The 20,789-nt window shown below is 33.1% G+C and overlaps 1 protein-coding gene and 1 long non-coding RNA gene across 5 annotated transcripts in view; both read right to left on the reverse strand.

The window, feature by feature from the left end:
• Window positions 1-15,690, reverse strand: part of LOC110029869 (CCR4-NOT transcription complex subunit 11) — a 49,190-nt gene extending 33,500 nt beyond the window's left edge. Inside the window, exons 1-3 of one of the 3 annotated variants that reach the window (XM_020732346.1) lie at window positions 15,416-15,689; window positions 13,427-13,537; window positions 7,229-7,318 (exon numbers count right to left, since the gene is read on the reverse strand). In XM_020732346.1, the coding sequence (XP_020588005.1) occupies window positions 7,229-7,318; window positions 13,427-13,537; window positions 15,416-15,562 (348 nt within the window). In that variant the 5' untranslated portion in view covers window positions 15,563-15,689. Of the gene's footprint in view, window positions 1-7,228; window positions 7,319-13,426; window positions 13,538-15,415 lie in introns of all 3 variants that reach the window. The other 2 variants (XM_020732347.1, XM_020732348.1) reach the window with 2 other exon arrangements.
• A 923-nt stretch (window positions 15,691-16,613) lies between these two features.
• The window catches only part of LOC110029890, a 6,127-nt gene continuing 1,951 nt past the window's right edge, over window positions 16,614-20,789 (reverse strand). For both annotated transcript variants that reach the window (XR_002294589.1, XR_002294588.1), the window contains one exon: window positions 16,614-16,939. This is a non-coding gene — a long non-coding RNA (uncharacterized LOC110029890). The remainder of the gene's footprint in view (window positions 16,940-20,789) is intronic.

The following is a 20,789-nucleotide window of genomic DNA, read 5'->3' on the forward strand; positions in this document are numbered from 1 at the left end:
TCACGAATATATTCATTTCGCATTTTGTATCTAAGTGTAAAGCCACTCATCCACCTAATCATTCTCATCTCGGCAACACTTAACTTATTATTTATTATGTTTCTCTTTTAATGGCCAACATTCAGCGCCATATAGCCTTGCATGTCTCACCACCATCTTATAAAATTTTCCTTTCAGTCTAAGCGGTACTTTTCTATCACACAAAAGGCCCGAAGCATTCCTCCACTTCAACCAACCAACTTGAATTTTACTATTAACATCCCCATCTATATCACCATCGCTTTGAACAACGGACCCAAGATATCTAAATCGTTCACACCTTTTAATAATTTGATCACCCAAAATCACACTTCTGTCAAAACTCGCACTTCTGTCACTAGAGCTATTACAACTAAAATTACATTCCATGTATTCAGTTTTAGTTCTACTTCAATGAAGGCCTTTAGACTCCAATGTAGACCTCCATAATTCAAGTTTTTCCTGGGCTTTTTCTCTCGTTTTATTCACGAGAAGGATATCATCAGCAAAAACCATACAACAAGGACCATTATAAGCATTAACACTAAATTTTTAAAATATATACAATAGTAAATTTCCACTGATTAAGTTTCTTCAAACCATTATACTTAAAAAATTTGTTGATTTTTTTTATCAGATGTATCCACAACAATCACACTTCAAAACTTTCAGCACTAAATAGAAGCTATTCAAATTCATGATTGAAGCAGAAATCATATATTTTGTTTTTCTACAATGATGTTTAAAGAAAAACAAGCAGATGCAAGAACAGTTAGTGTTACCATTTGGAAGCCATGTTCGACGAACCGCTTGGCGTATTCTCTGTTCATGCCTTTCCAAGAGTTCATCTAACTTGTGTGATTGATACAATAGCGGCGCTGAGAACTCAACCCGGTCATCTGACTTCTTATAACCCTAAGCAATTGCACAGTATATTTTTGAGAAAGTTATAACTAAGAAATAATTACATACATGCCACTCAATTTCAATGTACTTACATATCTAACATATAAACTTCCAATTCTACATGTATACCACTTTATCTAGACATGAGAAGGTGTATTTCATTTTTTTAAGTTAAAAAAAGTGGTATTTTTGATGTGATATGAAAGATTAAGAAGGTATAAATGTAAAAAATAAAAGTTTAGGGGTTAGATATTTAATCAGTAAAGTGTAAAAATAGTCCATTGATTATTTACATGGGTCGTTTTAGTGCCAAATTAATCCTAGACTCTTTAAATTGAGGTTGAAGTACTCTTCCGTCATATTAAAAGGGTCTGCGGTAAAATTAGCACTTTTATAGCCTTTAGTACTAAAAATAGTCACGAAACTATCTCGACACTTCCCTCATTTATAAAATATACAGGAATTGTGTGGCAAGCATGTAAATGCCCCTGTAAATGAATAGCAAAGGAAGTTGCAAACAGCCCCATACCATATTAGAGGGCTTGGAAGAAATTCCATGCATATTGCAACTCATATCGGTTGAATTATGAGAATGATTGTCTAGTTCTGGATGCCCAAGTTGCACCCATTGGTGCACCATTAAGTTCCTTTCAATCTCACAAGGCTTCTCTACTTTAGAGAATTTGCAGCATCCCTCCTCTCCTTTTGCAATAATATCAAGATTATTTTTTGATTTGAGAACATTTGATGAATCCGGCACTCTCAATGATGATGAGTCCTAATATTTTTTATTTCACAACTCTTAATTTTAAAATCTAGAACTAATAAATGGCGTTGGGTACTTAAATTTTCACTTGTAATGACTTTACAATTTTACAATAGCGACGATCTCTTCTTCTCATCAGAAATAATCAATTTGTGTTTTATTAAATCCACTCTTATAAGTAATAAGATGTTCATCTCTTTTCTTGCACCACTACAATCTTTTTCTATATATGTTTCATACTAATATTTATAGCATAATTATTGCTACCTCTAAACTTACAATACAACCTTGCTTGAGTTATATCTATTATTTTTTAGATATATGCAATAACATCAATCACATTGAGATAATATTCTTTAAAAACTAAGGCATTATTTGTTTATGTAGTAAACATTATGACCATCATCATAATCTTACTTATATTATAATCATCTCTTATAATACTCGAGTTAAAATTCTACCAAAAACACATCCATTTTTGCATTCAATCTTATATCACAATCTTGCTTGCGCCAAATTCACCACCATTTAGTCTTACGCTTAAAAATTTTCAATGTCATGTTATGAATAAGTTATGTATATGAATAAAATTTGGTTGGTATGTAGAGTTGTAAACGAGTTTGAGCTTGAGCGAGCTCAGACAATCTTAAGGGCTATAATTTTATCTCCAACTCCATTAATTTTTACAACATTATCTTTCAAACTCTTATCTATAATTACATCTACACCATTTCTAGTGCGACTCTTACCAGAATACCAAAGTTTAAACGTGAACAGTGTGTTCGTGTTCGGCTCGATTTAAATGTTCGTGTTCGTTTTCAGCTCTTGTTCGACTCGAAATTGGCTCGTTAAAATTAAATTGTAATTTTCCTATGGCTCGTTAAAATTAAATTGAAAAAAATAGATGTAAAGTGATGGATTCGAACATGGACCAAATGTATGCAAAAGAAAGCACTAACCACAATACCACACAAGGTGTTCCAATTTAAACTTAGATATAAATATATATAATATATTATTATATAAATAATATATGTAATATATTATTATATAATTTTTTTTTATTTCGAGCTAAAATGAGCCAAACACGAGAGAACAAAGAATTGTTCGTGTTCAGCTCGTTTATAATTCGAGTTTTAAAAACATGTTCATGTTCGGCTTGTTTACTTAACGAACGAGCCGGAACAGCGCTAATTAACGAGAGGAGCCGAACACGAGCTGTTCGCGAACAACGAGCATTTTTGATAGCCCTAAGTAGAGAAAATGAAAAAATATATTTTAAATTGATAGTTTATTAAATATAAAAACAAGCCCAAAACGTGTGGTATCCTACTTTTTGTCAATTATGTTGTGTAGGCAGATCAGGTCGTGTCCATGTCTTTTGTCCGTGCTTCATAGCTTAGGAGCAAACATTGAACTTGCATAAATATAAGCTAACAATGAAACCATATTTTCGAGGTTCTATGAAAATTGATGATGACATAAAAAAATGCATTCCTCCATCATGACTTAAAGTTGATATATGTTGATGCCATGACACCGTCTTCTTAAAAAAAATCTTAATAGGATATCCCCTATAAGAGAGAAGACTACTTATCGCCCCCTAATGCCTAACAAAGGGTTTATGAGTTCCTTGATGTCCATGATTCATGAAACAAGGAAGAGATTTAACCCAATTGAGGAGAGGTCAGCTTTCTTGTATCTCAACAAGTGTGGTAGTTGCATGCACAAAAATGTGTTACTTCAGATTTTCCAGCCAATGATGGCGAAGTTATTTCCACAAAGAATTCAAACTGTTAAGTGTCGAAAATGGTCTTTAAAGGTGGATAAAATTTAGTTTGATGGTTCATCTTGAGCCTGCTATTATGTCCTACATACAAGCATGTAAGGATCTTCCAAGGATAATCTATGTGAAGTATAATCAAGCCTTAAGAATAGACACAATCAAAAAAGGTATCACTCACGCTATCAATAAAATATCCATTAATGATGTTTAACTAGCTTACCATAATGAGAGAGGATAACATGGAAATAACTCAAATTGTGGGACCCTCAGTTTTGTGGAGACAGAAATTTATGAAGCTTATGTGGTGGCTTACGAGAATTTAGTGCAAGTACATATTTGAATTGAGTTGTCGGAAAACATAACTAATCAAAAGGCTTCGTTAATATGAAAACATGCATTCCATATAATGCATCATACGCAAATGATAGGAATCCTAGAAGTAAATATAGGCAATGATTTATGCAATCTAAAATAATGCTAGGCGACATTCCAGTTTATTATGGAACTTTGTAGCGGACAAAAGATCACAAATAGCACAGGAGCAAGGATTCAAGAAGGCGGGCGATTATGTGGACAGCTGTGGACTGCATGCAATGTCCTAAGTTCAAAGGAAATCAATGGTGAATCATTTGGCAAAAAAATTAAAGAATATTTATAAAGAACATATACGATTTTTGAGGCAAAATTCAAGTTTTCCATAAATGACAAAATTTTTTATTGAATCTTTTCTCATAATTACAACAGCCAAAGCGCATTCACATTTCTGAAACCAATAAAAGTGATATGAGAAGAGAGGAAAGTAGTGACAATAAAACTAAGTACACATACACAAATATCACATGAACATAGAATAACCAACAAGAAAAATGTATTATTTATTGTAAAGTGCAAGGAATAAATTACTTTTTCATCACATTTAAACAAGGGCAGCTTCACCCCGACTGGTTGCCAAGAAAAAATTTATAAAAATGAATTCAATAGTATATATCAAGAGATGGCACTAGACTTAACTAATTGTAAAAAAAATGAACTGACCCTCATTAAAAAATAAACTCAACTCCAAAAACTACATTAACCAATAAATGGAATGGACTTTAACCAAAAATCTGAAGTTATTAATGATGGAAATAAATACTTCATTAAGAGTAGTGGAGGAGCGTGTTTTTTAAAAAAGTAATCCTCATCTTCCCTTCCTCGTTGCTTATCCCAATACCGGCAAGTCAATCCTTAAGCACAGGCACAAGTTCTCGAATGGAAGTCAAGGAAAACATCAACTCAACAATCTCAACCACCAAACTTACAATGGATGGGTGCAACCAAGCTACAAAAATTAAAGGCTATTAGGGGAGCAGCATCACAAGTTGACTGAAATCCCGAAAGGGATAAAAATTAGGGGTAATTCACGCTCAAACCTCAACACTTGCACTTGCCCCAACCACCCTTTCCAATAATTTTAGCAACCTGCCCCCCTCATTATCTCCATACAGCTTTACTGGAAATCATACCAAGTTTATTCATGAAAATGTCATGAAATAAAAACATTCTACTCAAAAACTATCAAGGGGAACCTCAATAAGTCTTAACTACAAATCTTTCATCATGGATGGGAGAAAGGTGCCAAACCTATGAGAAATGCGTTCACTTTATCTTCTAATTGATAACCACAAAGCTCGCTCATAATCTGATGCATTGTAAGCCACACAGAGTTATCAAAATAAGGCTCCCTACAATAAACCTTTCTAATGGAGGAAACTAATCAACCATACCTCTAGAGAGATTTGATGTTTCTCAGCTCTCCCCAACAAAAGGTTCAAGATGCCAGTTGGTGTAACCTATTAAGTAAAATATAACCTTGCAAGAATTAAAATGTTTTCCCTGTTAATTTATTTTACTTTTCATTAGATGAAATAGCTTGAGTCAGAGCCACCACACCGGTGGCACGACTAGTCGCATGAGCCCTTGACGTGATATGGTCAACGAATATTGCGACAAGGGACCTTTGTTACGGATCAAGAATAACCTCTACTCTTCATCTCCCACTTAAACATGGTTACTCTACACAACCTTTCACTCTAATGAAAAAGGAGAAGGCTGGCAGATCAGCCTTGGAGAAACCCAGCAATATTTATAGATGATTGTGGCCACTGACAAATTGGAGATTACATAAACATCATTATTAAAGTAGTTAATGGGAGCATCACTCCCAAAGCAAGAAAAAAATAGTATATAAAATTCTCTGCTGTCTCTTTTATTAATCTATAAAAATAATAAACTACTCACCTAGTTTTTTTTTGTGCTCTTTGCAAGTCATTTTACGACGATACAAAAGAACTAAAGAATTAAATGTATCCTCAAATATAAATTTTGGAGGTAAAGTCAAGAAAATCATGTGAACTCATCAGAAATCACAGCACATGGTTTCAAAAGGCACACTCCCAAGAGGGCACTTGCCAAACTGAAAAGGCTTTCACCCAAGCGGGCACTCATCCAACAGAGCAATGGCCACTTAGAATGCACCTGACCTAATCCAAAGACACTCATGCAAGCTCGGGAACCACTCAATCAAATTCAAAAGCACTCGCCCAACTCCAAAGGCACCCATCCAAGAAATAAAACTCACTTGTTCGAATATGAATACTGCATTCAATCAGCTAGCAAAGCCTTTGACAAACTCGCCAAAGGCAATGGCGATCGAGATGTATCCATTGGGACTCTGATTGCTACATTCACACACCTATAACAGTCATATTATGTATTTATTTCTTCATTTATTTTACCAAATTAAAATATTGTCTCTCTTCTAATGCCAACCAAATCTATAAATGAGTCATTTTCGCACAATACAAGTTAAGGCATACATAGTGTTTGAGCTTATTGCATGAAGAAATAAGATCCTTCAAAGCTCTCTCCCTCTCCCTCTCCCTCTCTCCTCTTCTTCCTTTTTCTTGACTTGGCTACATTGAGATATCATGGGTCCTAGTAGGATCCAAGTATAGCTAACACAGATCGGGATCCAACAACTAAAATACTCTTACAAAAACCCAAAATAGTCCATAAAATAGCCAAATTTCTATTCAGAAAACTAGTCCGAGCAAAAGAGTTGTATCAATAAACCATAAGCATTGGAATTAACTAAATAGCTAGAAAATTAATTTACCAAAACGAAGGGAGAAGTTTTTGTTATAAGTAGCTTCAATTGCTAAATTACTTTTGTCAATAGTAAATTCATCAATCTTTGTCACGATTAGGTACAAAAACAAAGATTGAGCTGAAGGATAACAAAATCATAATATCAATGGTAAGAAACTTTTGATAAAAAGGCAGTTAACAAAAAATCAAAATAGCGCATAAACTATTTACGAAGGACAATTTTAATCTCAACTATCTAATTTATCCAATTTTAGGCCCATGACTCGGATCTAATCCAATATAATCTAGCATAGATACTATTTTCAATCATATGTGCAAAGTCAAAGGACTAAACTAAACACATTATAAGATAACTAGAACTAAAATGGTTACATAGAAATATTCAGAATCACTCTGAACTTTTTCTCAAAGCCGATAAAAGATAACAATTTCCAAAAGGGCAAAGGCAAAGTGTAACTACATTAAAATAGTAGATCACTTAGCAGCAATTGCAACAAATATAAAATTATATATCTAGCAAACAAGCTAGTCCTCAAAAGTAAAATAAGAGCACTTGCCTTTAAGCAAAAAATAAGAAAGTAAAATATATGAATGTTGTATACCTCCTTGTTATTGCTTGATAATGCAAATCCAAGTATCTGCTGAATAAATGCCAATTCAACCTTTTCAGATGAATCATCGCAAGCAGCCTGCTAAGAATGTTCAAGACAAGAAAATATGAAATTAGAATTAGGGAGTATAAATACCTAATATGGCTATTGCACAAAAGTAAAACGAGTAAATTGAGTTCAGTTGAAGACAGTGGGTGGTGACATTCACCCCCTGCCAGCTTTAGACAATGGGTGGTGACTTTCACCCACTAGCAGATTTAGACATTGTCAATGCATGTAGCAGTGGTAAGACTAGGCAGTTTTTAGAAAGATTTGCATCATCTCTATTGGATGCACACAGACTCACATAAAGACATAACTAAGCACTTGGACAAACTAATGCAACTAATGCATCCGATGCACATGTGACCAAGTGCATGGGCATCCTGTGCAGGGCGCATTCATAAATGCAAGAGCATGTACGTCGTGCATGACCAAGCTACCGAAGCTAGGTACAAAAAGTGTAACGGTAGCAATGTAAGGTCATGCAATCTGTATGCGCAACAAAGTTCAGTGCAAAAAATGCAGGAGGTCAAGCATGCATGTCGGTTTCAAGGGGCAAGTAAGAAATCGCCTTCTGCAGTATACTTTTGATGTGCAATCAAGTGGACACGCAGCATCCAGCACAAAGAAAATTAAGCTTGTATGTGGCAAGAGTTGATCCTGTTATACATTACTGACATCAGGCACTGACAGCAATTGAGAATGTGGAAAATATCCACTTCCAGGATGCGCAGCTAGGCAGAACTTGCATGCCCGGTGCACATTATATAATTGGATGACCGTGTGTCAGATATTTGAAAAGAGTGAAGAACTGCCGCAACATGGGGATGTGGGGCCCTCAAAGATATACAAGAGGGTAACCTAGTTCCCCTTACAAAAAGGGCAAGAAAAAAAGGCCTGTCCAGGTAAAGATGGGACAGCAAAAGAGCCTTGTTGCCCCTACCTAAGGGACATGGCTCTCGCATCTTCATCTCACAGGAGAACTTGATGACAAAAGAAGCAACTCCCTTGGGGCACAATTGCTCAGTTCCTAGTCATATTTTGGGATCAGTGTCCACATTGAACAATAGGAACAGTAACGCCGGAAGGCATTGCAACAATGGTAGTATTATAAACAGAGTGAGTGTGCATCCAAAGTCCTCGGTAAGGTAATTTCATAAGCTATGTTTAACATATTGAAATGGCTGATTATGTATATTCACTGATAGATAATATATGCTAGAAGCCTGATCTATCTGCATTGACTCGGTGAAAATTTTTCCCAGCAAGCGGGTCAAGTTCTCACACTCTTCTTGATGCATTTTTCTCGGAAAGGAAACGTATGTTGTTTATCTAGTTTCTTCAAAAGGAACTTCAATTGATTCATAGGTTCAGTCAAGAGGGAAACTTAATTGTCAGGTAAATGCAAATCAATGATATTTGCGGCTAAAAATCTCACAACTATGAATAGGTGGAAGGGTGAACAAATAGACATCAAGAAGTTGTAAAAATGCTAGTTGTTGCACCCAACCTCCCTTAGGATTGACCATGAGAAAAGGAATAGAGATGATTCAATCAAAACCCAATGAAGGTACCTGCCACCAGTAGCATGTGCTTATGCTAAGTTGGTGAAAAAAAAGTGATAGACTTGAAATCTATAAGGAATTTCATAACATTTTAGTTAATAGTGGTAACAAAATTGTATAGATCTACAAAAAATCTCAGGAAAAAGGAGGGACAAGAGTGAGAGTTTTTAAGAAAAAGTTTATCAACAAAAACAACCCTTGTAACTCGAAGGAATTGAGTACAACTTACCCAAAATTAAGTTTTAGATGTCAAAAAGCAAGACAAGTGATTCAAGATTTACATTGTATTGATTAAAAATTATGTTTCCATACATCATTTGTACACTAAAAGATTTTTTTATTTTTATTTATCTAAAAGATGAACAAATTGATTGATATCTTAATCAATTATTTAGCATTGGTACATAAACAATAATACATCAAAGATGATGATCTGTCAACTAGTTAAAAAACAGAAACCCAAAAAGAATATAATAATTTTAGCGAGCTAAGCAGTAGTTGAGTTCACAATCAATAAAAACTTATGAAAGGTCATATTGGAAATGAAGACTATATGTAGCTCCAGTTTCACTTAATCGTTTGGAGCTCATCAGAAAAGGGAATTTTCATAATCATGCTTAAGATACCTAATAAAGGGTCCAACTAATACAATGCGCACTGAGTTGAAGTATGCACCTATACGTCATAAATTGCAAAGAGATGATTCCTTGATTCAAACTGTTGTTCTTCAAATTACGATGGACGCAGCCTAATTATTTAATATAGCTGAACAAAATTCTAGATATGATGTAGCTCATGAAATATTTGGAAGAGTTGCTGCTGTCCTCACAACATAAGAAGAAGAAGCTCATTTTTTGCTGCCTAAAATCCATCATTTCAGTGAATCTTAGAAGCTCTTACTGAATCTCAAATCAATGCCCTTTGAATGACTTCAAATCATTTTAAAACATAGCTCCCTTAAATGTTTTGGAAGCTTATTGAACCCAAAGCCAAGCTAAGGCTAATATGTATGTTGCCCACAGCGGTTCAACAAAAACAACAACAAAACCTTTAAATCACTAAGTGGTTCATAAACATAAATTGTCCCCAACTTTATATTCATTAGAATCAAAACAAAGCCAATCTGAGTTTAATTTTTTAACATTTCTTTCGACCTATATGATCAAAATATTTTGCAATTCCATTTTTCTCTCATTACATCCTAACACTAATGAAATTAATATTAGGATAGGATCTTGAAATATAGGTACTCTCAATAGTAAATTAATGGAATTAGTTGATATTATGATTCATAAAATGATTAATATCTTATGTATTCAAAAAATAAGATGGGGATGGAGAAAAGGTTAAGGAAATTGATAACTTAAGTTTTAAACTTTGGTATTGGTAAGAATCGCACTAGAAATGGTGTAGGTGTAATTATAGATAAAAATTTAAAGAATAATGTTGTAAAAATTAATAGAGTTGGAGATAGATATATAGCCCTTAACATTATTATTAATACTAAGATTTTTAATATTATAAGTGCTTATGCTCCTCAAGTAGGTTTAGATATAGGTTCTAAATATAAATTCTAGAATGACTTAGAAGTTTTAATACAAATGATACCTCTTGAAGAAAGAATTTTTATTGGAGGATATTTAATTGGGCATGTCGGTAAAGTAGTGGAAGATTTCATAAATATATATGGTGGCTATGATTTTGGAGTGACTAATGAAGAAGGCAGAGTTATTTTAGATTTTGCTTTATCGCATGATTTTGTTATTATTAATAATTTATTCAAGAAAATAGATGAACATCTAATTACTTATAAGAATGGATCTAATAAAACACAAATTGATTATTTTCTTATGAGAAGAAGAGATGTCGAGATTGCAAAGATTGTAAGATCATTCCAAGTGAGTATTTAAGTAACCAACATCGGTTATTAGTTCTAGTTTTTAAGATAAAGAGTTGTAGAAAAATTAATAATATGACTCATTATAGTAAAATTAGATGGGGATACTTAAAAGACAAATAAAATTATTTTTATGAATAAAATTCAAGATTTCAAAATTTGGGATGTTCATGAAGAAGCAAATGTTATGTGTGATAAAATAACAAACACTATTAAATAAATAGCAAAAAAAAGAAAAAGAGAATAAAAAAAAAGTTTCTATAAATAAAAATAGTTAGTGGTGAAATAATAATATGCAAGAAAAGAAAAAATATAAGAAGTTACTAAGAAGAATCTACATTTGATTTTTATTGATTTAGAAAAAGCTTACGATAAGGTTCCAAGAGATATCCTTCAGAGAGTTCTTGAGAAGAAAGGTGTTGACATGACTTAAATTCGAGTCATTAAAAATATGTATACTATAGTTGTTACTTGTGTTCGAACCAAAGGAGGATTGACCAAATATTTTCTTATTTTTGTTGGATTACATCAAGGATCGGCTTTAAGCCCATATCTTTTTGCTTTAGTTATGGATGGTCTTACTGGACATTTATAGGAGAATGTACCTTGGTGTATGTTTTTGCTGATGATATCCTTCTCGTGGATAAGGCGAGAAAAAAAGCCCAGGAAAAATTTAAATTATAGAGGTCAACATTGGAGTTTAAAGGTTTTCATTTGAGTATAACTAAAAATGAATACATGGAATGTAATTTTAGTAGTAGTAGCTCTAGCGACATAAGTGTAACTTTGGGTGATCAAATTATTAAAAGATGTGAACCGTTTAGATATCTCGGGTCTATTGTTCAAAGCGATGGTGATATATAAATGGGGATGTTAATAGTAGAATTCAAGTTGGTTGGTTGAAGTGGAGGAATGCTTCGGGCCTTTTGTGTGATAGAAAAGTACCGCTCATACTGAAAGGAAAATTTTATAAGATGGTGGTGAGACTTGCAATGTTCTATGGCACTGAATGTTGGCCTTTAAAAGAGAAGCATAATACTAAATTAAGTATTGTTGGGATGAGAATGATTAGGTGGATGAGTGGCTTTACATTTAGAGACAAAATGAGAAATGAATATATCTATGATAGGGTTGGTGTAGCTCCAATGACGAACAAAATTAGAGAGAGTCATCTTAGATGGTTTGGTCACATTAAACGTCGACCATCTGATGATCTGATTAAGAGAGTAGATGTTTTAGATTCAACTTATGTTAAGAAAGGCAGCGGTAGACCTAGGAAAACTTTGGCTTCTTGTATAAAAAAATGATCTTAATTTATTAGAACTAAATGAAAATATGACACTAAATAGAGCGCAATGGAGCAAAAGGATTCAATAGAGATAGAGCGCAATGGAGCAAAAGGATTCATGTAGCTGACCCCACGTAGTGGGATTAAGGTTTTGTTGTTGTTGCTGTTGTTGTTGTATATTTGTCCAAGAACATGACTTTATTTTCTGTACGAATACACTGTAAGCTCTATCACATTGTATGAATATTTTGCATAACTTTGAATCAAATATAGTGATGTAAAAGACAGGTTTGCAGTGATAACATGATTTATTTATTATTGACATGGCAGCACAACAAAATCACTCTCACAATAAAAAAATCAAGTCAATGCACTTTAAATGTTCTTCAAATGGCAGCAATAACAAAATCAATGTGCAACAACGTATGGGCTAAAGCTGAACAGAATAGTGGATATGATGTAGCTCATGAAAGATTTGAAAGTTGCTGCTGTCTTCACAAAATAAGAATTAGAAGCTCATTTTTTGCATTTTAAAATCCATCATTTATGTGAATCTTAAAAGCTCTTACTGAATCTGAAGTCAATGCTTTGAATGACTTCAAATTATTTTAAAGCATAGCTCCCTTAAATGTTTTGGAAGCTTATTGAAACCAAAGATCATACTAGTTACTACTCACCATAAAAAATATGTTGCCCACAGCACTTCATAAACATAAATTGTCCCCAACTTTATATTCATGAGAATTGAAACAAAACCAATCTAAGTCTAATGTTTCACAAATTTCTTTCTACAAATGTGATCAAACCATTTTGCGGTTCCATTTTTCTCTCATTAAATTTGTCCAAAAACATGATTTTATTTTCTGTATGAATACACTGTAGGCTCTATTACATTGTATGAATATTTTGCATAACTTTGAATCAAACATAGTGATGTAAAAGACAAGATTTTGCAGTGATAGTGTGATCTATTTATACTTGAAAATAATATTGTTCCATTTAGCTTTGCAAATGTCAATTTCATGAGTTCCTCAATGCGGAAAAAAAAGAAAAAAGAAATATGCCCAAGCATCTCTTCTCTCAGCCAGTCTAAATCAAAAAGTTAATTCTTGCACTAGTATAAAGCTGGAAATTACAGCTCTTATTTTGTAGGCAACTTTACTACTAGGCTGTTAGAAGCTTGGGGTTCAAAATGTTCTTTCATCAACAGCTAGCTACACTTTCATAACTCAAGAAATTGAACCAAGACAATGCAAAGAATTCTCATCCAAAATTTAAACAAACAATTTCTTTATGGTCTCGTTACCTAAAGCTTAACTTGAGGAGAGAAAAGACAAGATTTATAATGTTATTCAAAACAAAGATGAAAAGAGTTTAGGAGTATTTGTAGTACTCACATCTATAAGCAAAGAGATAAATGGATTAGAAGAAATTGGTTGAGAGGAATATGTCTGATGTAGGATGCCAAAGGAAACCAAACGCTGACTGGTCCCAAGCAGCTTCTTGTCCTAAAACATGGAAAATATGATGAAAGTAAAGAAACCATAAAAAGAATGGATCTGCTAGCTGCGTAATATTTTTATATGATAGAACAAAAGCAATATTTCCAAAAAAATATCCAACAACTAGAAAACACACAACCAGAACCCTTAATGCAATAAATAATAAAGCATAGAAATTAGCAAGCTTATAGTGAAAGTGATTCCAGTTACAGATCAGTAAAATAAATTAGAAACAAGCTTGAGAAACTGAATCAAGGAAAAGCCACTCCATGCATTTTCCATTGTAAAAGAAAATATTCAAAATAAAAAAAAAAAATCATCGTTCGCCTTAACCTGAGTATTCCTTGCTCATAATATCAATAATCTACAACCTAGCTGTGGAGAGAGACTATACATACTTCAGTTAGATTGAAAAATAGTGCTTACTGTGACTTTTAAGAGTTTTTTAAGGTTTGTGAATATTCCAAATACTACAAAAATTAAAAAAAAATGTTGGTGGGAATATACATGCGCGCGTTGATAACAACAAAAGAAACTCTGAGGATGGCTTTAGTATATGATATCGGAATAAAAGATACATATGCACGATGAAAATTGTTTTAAAAACATTTTTAATCCATTTTAATTCCTAATCCTCTGACATTAATTTAATCTATTCATTCAATGGTGCATTTTGTACCTTTCTTGGACATTGACAAACCAACTAAGATAGAATTCTCTCTCTTTAACATCATCAAAATCAGGGCATGCCCAATTTCAAAAATTTTGAGTTCATTTGATCATACATCAGATGCATCATTTTTTTCTCCATGGATTGCCTTTCTTGCATGATATAATTACAACTTTCAATATATATAGTCCATCAAATGGCATGGTTTGACGATGATATTTAGATTCCATGTGACCATTTTGATTGATGTAATAAATGGGTGAAAATAGAATCTAAATCCCAGACTTTTATATGTTGTTGGATCATCATTAGGTCCAATATAAGCATGATAAATGGTCAATTTCTCATTAAATGAGTAATTTACATACTATAGATTAAAACCAACGATGTAATTTAAAGCATAGTGATTGTATAAGGTGACAAACACAGTAATAAAATAAGGGTTAGAATTGTCATTCTCCTCCTTCCCTGACTCTTAGAATATTATCATAACTGGTTGCAAGGAAAGTTGAAATTAGGAATAAAATGGAAAGCAGCGGAATGCTTCGTTTGTTTTGCGTGGAAAACAAATCCCATCTTTAATGTAGCAATAGATGAAGAAGGGTTCATCATGGAAAACGTATAAATATAAAAATGTATGGCTTAATGGATAACTTATAGCCTTCATTTTTAATGGAAATCGTAGTCTCTCCCAGAGTAATCTGCTACAGTCTATGATATTGAAACACTTCCGCAACTCCAATTTTATCCTTTCCAACCAAAGTGAACAAAGGAAACTAATTGGCATTCTCCTCTTTTTACTCAAACTCAACTTTACCACACTTCAAATATCATAGTAGAATAATAACTTCGATTTGAAAAATTCTCATATCAAGATGATCTTCAAATATTGTTTATACTCTGCCATCAATGCACATACTGGATGAGGGATATGAACCCTAAGTTAAACATACTTGCACTTCCAATAATAAAGAGACGAGAATTATCTTTAGCTGAAAACATCAAGCAGAATTCGAACAGGCTTGGTTTCAAATAATAATAGCACGTAAAGATCAACAAGACAAATATTTCAACAAAAACTTCCCTTCATTGGAACCAATAAGGTCAACCAGAAATCTCAAGGAATCCTTAAGACCAGGAAGCTTGAAAAAATTAACACACTATTGATCTAAAACGGATAAAGTTATGGTAAAAGAGAGTGTTTAGCTAGCAACCTCGAGAAGCATGGCGATTGAGCAACATATTCTGAAATGGACGTCGCGGGGGAACCGAGAGCTGAATTCAGAGAATATATCATCGAGTGATCGGGTCTCTGCGTTGAGAAGAGCGAAAAGCGCCTCGGATTCCTCGACGCCGATCATGGCTTTGAACGACGCGGACAAAGGGTAATGAAAATTGCGTCAAATCGAACAAGGTTTTCCTCTCGACCCTCTTTGTCTTACGACAATAAGAGCGGAGAAAATAAGTGGGAGATTAGGATTTGTGCCAACACACTTGAGTCTGTCTTTGGTAGCACATTTTTAATTGAATTTAATTTTAACTTAAATTTAGTCTAATATTAAAAATATATATAATCCTACATTCTCCCCTTTCACTTCTTCCTCCAATTTCATCTCCTTGGCACCTTAAATACTGATTTTATCAAATTAGTATGTGAGGAGTATTTCACGGATTTACTCCGCCGTTGCTCGCGCCTTTAGCTTAGTTGCATCCGTGGCAAAATCCACAAATTTGATAAATTATATTAATGTAAATCTTGTGTTGCAGTCAAATACCTGTTGGATTTGCATTAAATAGAGTTTATCAAATTCAGTAAATTCAACGAGTCTGAATAGAAATAAAGGTCACAAACAACGGTGGCATAAATTGAGTAAATTCGTCTTTCTATTGGATTTACTAAATCCGGACATACGTTTAAAAAGAGACAGCTTTCGATTTGTTGGTGTTAGACTGGATTTAGGATAAATCCATAGGTAAACCTATTAAAAGTCCTCTATCAAACACCCGCTTCGTGGGCAGAGAAAAGAAAATTCCAAAAAAATAATTAAAAAGGATCATTTACATACATCGCACTCAATTCGTATGTATTTACTTATCTCACATTTAAACTTTCGTATTTACAGATATGATATTTAAATCTTTCAAAACACATCAAAAAATAATATTATTATCACTTTTTAAAAAAATAAATCATCCCATACATATATTTAAAATACCAAAATATTATCGATATAAATATAAAGATATGAGATATATAAATATAAAAAATATTTTTGATGATTTTTAGATTCTTTATGAGAGTAGCAAGTATAAAAAGTTAAATTTAATTTCTAAATTCTTACAAGATTCTCACATGGCAAGTTGACATCTTCAAATGCAGCAAATGAAGACGAGAAATTTAAACTTCTGTTGCCAATCAATTAGTTTAATTTCTAAATTCTTACAAGATTCTCTCATGGCAAGTTTGCATCTTATAAGATAACTTGCTCAATTATACAGACTCGCATGACTTACAAGACTCTTACAGTATTTTTCACATCAAATTTAATGGCCAAATGAACAACTCCTTCAAACCAAAGTTCTGATACAATGAAGATTAACATATCATCCTCTGTTCATCTACAAAGCAAGGCTTATCAAGCATATCACCGCTATCAGCTGAACATGATTAGTTGTTTATTTGATTGGATTTGAGATTGTAGTATACATCCAAAGCTTTTGATCATCCTTTGTTGGGGCTGCAAATTATTATCATTAGGAATGTTGTTAGCTTTAGTTTGCATGATTCAGACAGTATCTTTAAGCTGAGAAGTTGAGGAAACAACAGCGGATTTATCACTAACAACATGTTTAATAGAGCCGTTGGATATGCCACTAAATGTGAAATAGAATAGTTAAACACAACAGCATATATCAATTGGTTCATATAAAAATTCAAGGATGATGTATATACATACCACTCCATTATTATGTATTTACATGGCTAACAGTTAAACTTCAATTTTTACATATAAGCCACGTTAACTATGCATGAAAAGTTGTATTCACTTTTTGGAAGTTACATAATGGTATTTTGACGTGAGATGAATGATTTGGGTGGTATAAATGTAAGAAAGCAAAATTTAGACGTTAGAAATGTAAGTGCATAGGAATTGGGTGGTTTGCATGTAAATGCCCCAAAATTCGAACATTTAAAATGCATACAGAAAAGCACACGTTCCATGTGACCAAGTTGTGTGAAGAATGACTATAACAAAGAAGTTTAACATGCAGCATGATAAAAACCTTAATGAGAAATATATTAAATATAAAACAAACTCTAGTGGTGCAAAAATGTATTAAATGTAAGTGACTGCAGTGGTACAAAAATATATTAAATACACAGCAAACTATTTGATTTTTAATTCTCTTTCGAGTTTCTAATATTAAAAAAATGATGTATAGAAATACAAATTGAAACAACAACAACAAAGCCTTAATCCCACGACGTGGGGTCGGCTACATAAATCATTTTTCCCCCATTGCATCCTATTTAGTGTCATATTTTCATTTAGTTCTAATAAATTAAGATCATTTTTTATACAATAAGCAAGAATACAAATTGAAACAAGATAAAAAAATATGAGAGGTAGAAGATAGAGGGCAAATAGAAATCATGAATATTTATATGAACTTTTAAACTCAGGTGTTGTAGATGAGCAAGAAAATGTATTCAAATTCAAAAAATCTTAGGCATCATTTTCATGAATAATGCTCCCGCCAAACATTCAAAAAGGTTGCATAGACAACAAATTAATTCACAAGACAGACCAAAACAAGCAAATCAGGATATGTGAGGAAACTTTCCAAAACTGCTTTCATTGATGCAACTCTTTCACAATCATGACCAATCATCGCGATAAACAAAGTATAGCATCAGAGAACAGTGTCACAATAACAAGGCAAATAATATTATACTAATAATCACTGCTTCACAAAAGAATAAAATTCTATGACATAAAGCTGAAGGTGAAGATATGAGTTGGCTTGATCATGATCAATCCTTAATGAAACCACACCCCATAAAATTACTGAAAACTCAAATCATTGTACATTCGCTCGATGCCATTCTTTTATGCAGTTGTATGTTCGTTATCATGAATAAACAATAACAAACCTTCAAGCTGTTTTAAGCTACTTCCTAACATGTTTCAAATTGATTTTATCCATTAACCTTTTTGAAGCAACTATTCTTATGTATTTACATATCTAACAACTTAATTTAAAATTTACATGTTTAATACCTTTGTGAGTGTGATGTAAAGGTTTCTACCTCAATAGAAGCACACGTAGTTCCATTCATGGTCCTCTTTAAAAACTCACATAAAACCCATGCATCAAACAAAATATAGAAGTAAAATCATAATGAGATAATTAAATATAGATTGCATGCCGCAAGCACAGTCAACCAAAAGTTATTTCCTCATTCTGAAATCCATTAGGGAGTGTGAAAAGAAGCTTTCAAGTAATAATGGATATAAAAAGTGTTGATATTTCATAACTAAGCAAATATCCATGAAGGAGCGTGAGAAGAAGCTTTCCATTAATAATACATATAAAAAGTTTTGATATTTCATTAATCAGCAAATATACACCCCACCCCCCCTCCCATACCCCCACTTCAAACAAAATAGTTTTAACAAGAGAATAATGATTGATGTTGATGTGTTAATAAAGTTTTCAAAAAAAATGATTGATGTTGATGTGGTTAGGCAACAGATGTGGTATGGGTTCATGGGCACGCTTCATTAATTTGTTCATCATCATTATCGTCATCCAATCTCTCTCAATGTATTAGAAGTATTGTTCTCACAACTCTATCAACATATGTAAATTCTGAGAATACGAGATAGCATCAGCTTCAGGTAAATTTCTGACTTGATTGGCTAATTGGCTCCTTACAAGTGGTTATGTGGTGCCGCTAAGGACCACAACAATCACATTTATGAGTCATTTTACTCTTTTTTATTAGTCACCATAAAAAATTTTATTCTCTGTTTCCTCGGCATTTCCTGATGTATTTGGTGCAAAAATGTTAAGGTCGTCGTTAGGTGCAATCCACTCGCACTTCCACGGGAGGGTGACAATCTCTCTGTCATAGGTCATCCTGTATCTGTAGTTATTTTGATAAAGTCAAAAATAATTTAACATATAGTGTATAAATTGAATTTGAAAAGTTAAAAAGAAAAACCTCATCGTATAAAAATGCTCATCAAAACAGCTATGCCACAATGTCATATCTTTGATGTCGATAAAGTAGGTAGCATGAAAACATGAGAGACCACTCAACTGCTAAAATCCACAACTACATTTTCTCTTAATGTCAATTATGTATCTTTCTTCGGGTCCCTCAACTTCAGTCATGTATGTTGTTGAAGGCCTTATAATGAACCTTTTTCTTTTTTCTTTACCCTCTTATATGCTAGTCAGTTGCAGGTACTAATTCACGTATTCACTCACTTGATTTAAGCTCTCTTTTAGTTATTTTCTCCATTTTCATCCCTCTAATCATGTCCGCCGAATGCGTAATAGGTTTTTTCCTCTTGCTTCTTCAATCCAAGAGTTGAAGGATTTAGAAATATTGTTAGTATTGATTTGACTTTTAATATCAAGCAAGAATTGACAATTCACCCATTTATACGGGAGATTGACTAGATATGCATGAAGTTGTGGGTTAATTTCACAAATCTCATTGAGATTCACACTGAATTTTTCCCTAGTGTAGGAATTTGACGCTAGCTAAACATTTTGTCGGATCGCTTTGTTGCCTTGAAAATAGTGGTATATCTTAATATCTTTCCATAAACATTACATGCAAACTCTAGGTTATGTGTATGGAAATACACACCTTAAGGTCTCAACACAAAGACTTCTCCATGTATTATATAAAACCTAATGTTCAAACTCAAAAGATATAGCTAAATTCCTAATAAACCATTCCTATGACTTCTTTGAATGGAACTTGAATACTATATACGCGATCGTAAAAAGTCCATTATTTCCATCCAATGCATTAGCTAAAAGCAAGCCCTCTAAGTATTTAGATTTTAAGTGACATGCATCAAGACCCACAAGATTTTTGCATCCAACTAGGAAACCATCGATGCACAACTTGAAATGAACATACAATCTCTCAAATGTTTGATCAACATTATTGTACTCAGAGGTAATATAAAAAACCATATTCCTTCTTACAAGCTCCACACAGTGCATGAATTAACTTGAAACTATCATCAACCGATCCAAATATTTGATCCCGTGCTAACTGTCTAGGTATCCACAACTTCATCAGTGCTATGGCAGGTCATAATTTCTTTCTAAGCCAAGATTTATTTGTTTTAGAGACATATTTAGAAAGATTTTTACCATATCTTATATTTCATTAGCTACTCACTAGTTATTGTCTGTTTGTTGCCATCTATGTTGATAACTGGACAAATATGTGAAACTTCATATTTCTTTACTTCAAATGTTTGTTCGTCGACCAATATCGAAGCTCTCACTCTCCATGGGCAACAACTATATGAGCAAATGACAATAACACTCTTT

Source organism: Phalaenopsis equestris, unplaced genomic scaffold (genome assembly GCF_001263595.1).
Source record: "Phalaenopsis equestris unplaced genomic scaffold, ASM126359v1 Scaffold000609, whole genome shotgun sequence".
Lineage (NCBI taxonomy): Eukaryota > Viridiplantae > Streptophyta > Magnoliopsida > Asparagales > Orchidaceae > Phalaenopsis > Phalaenopsis equestris.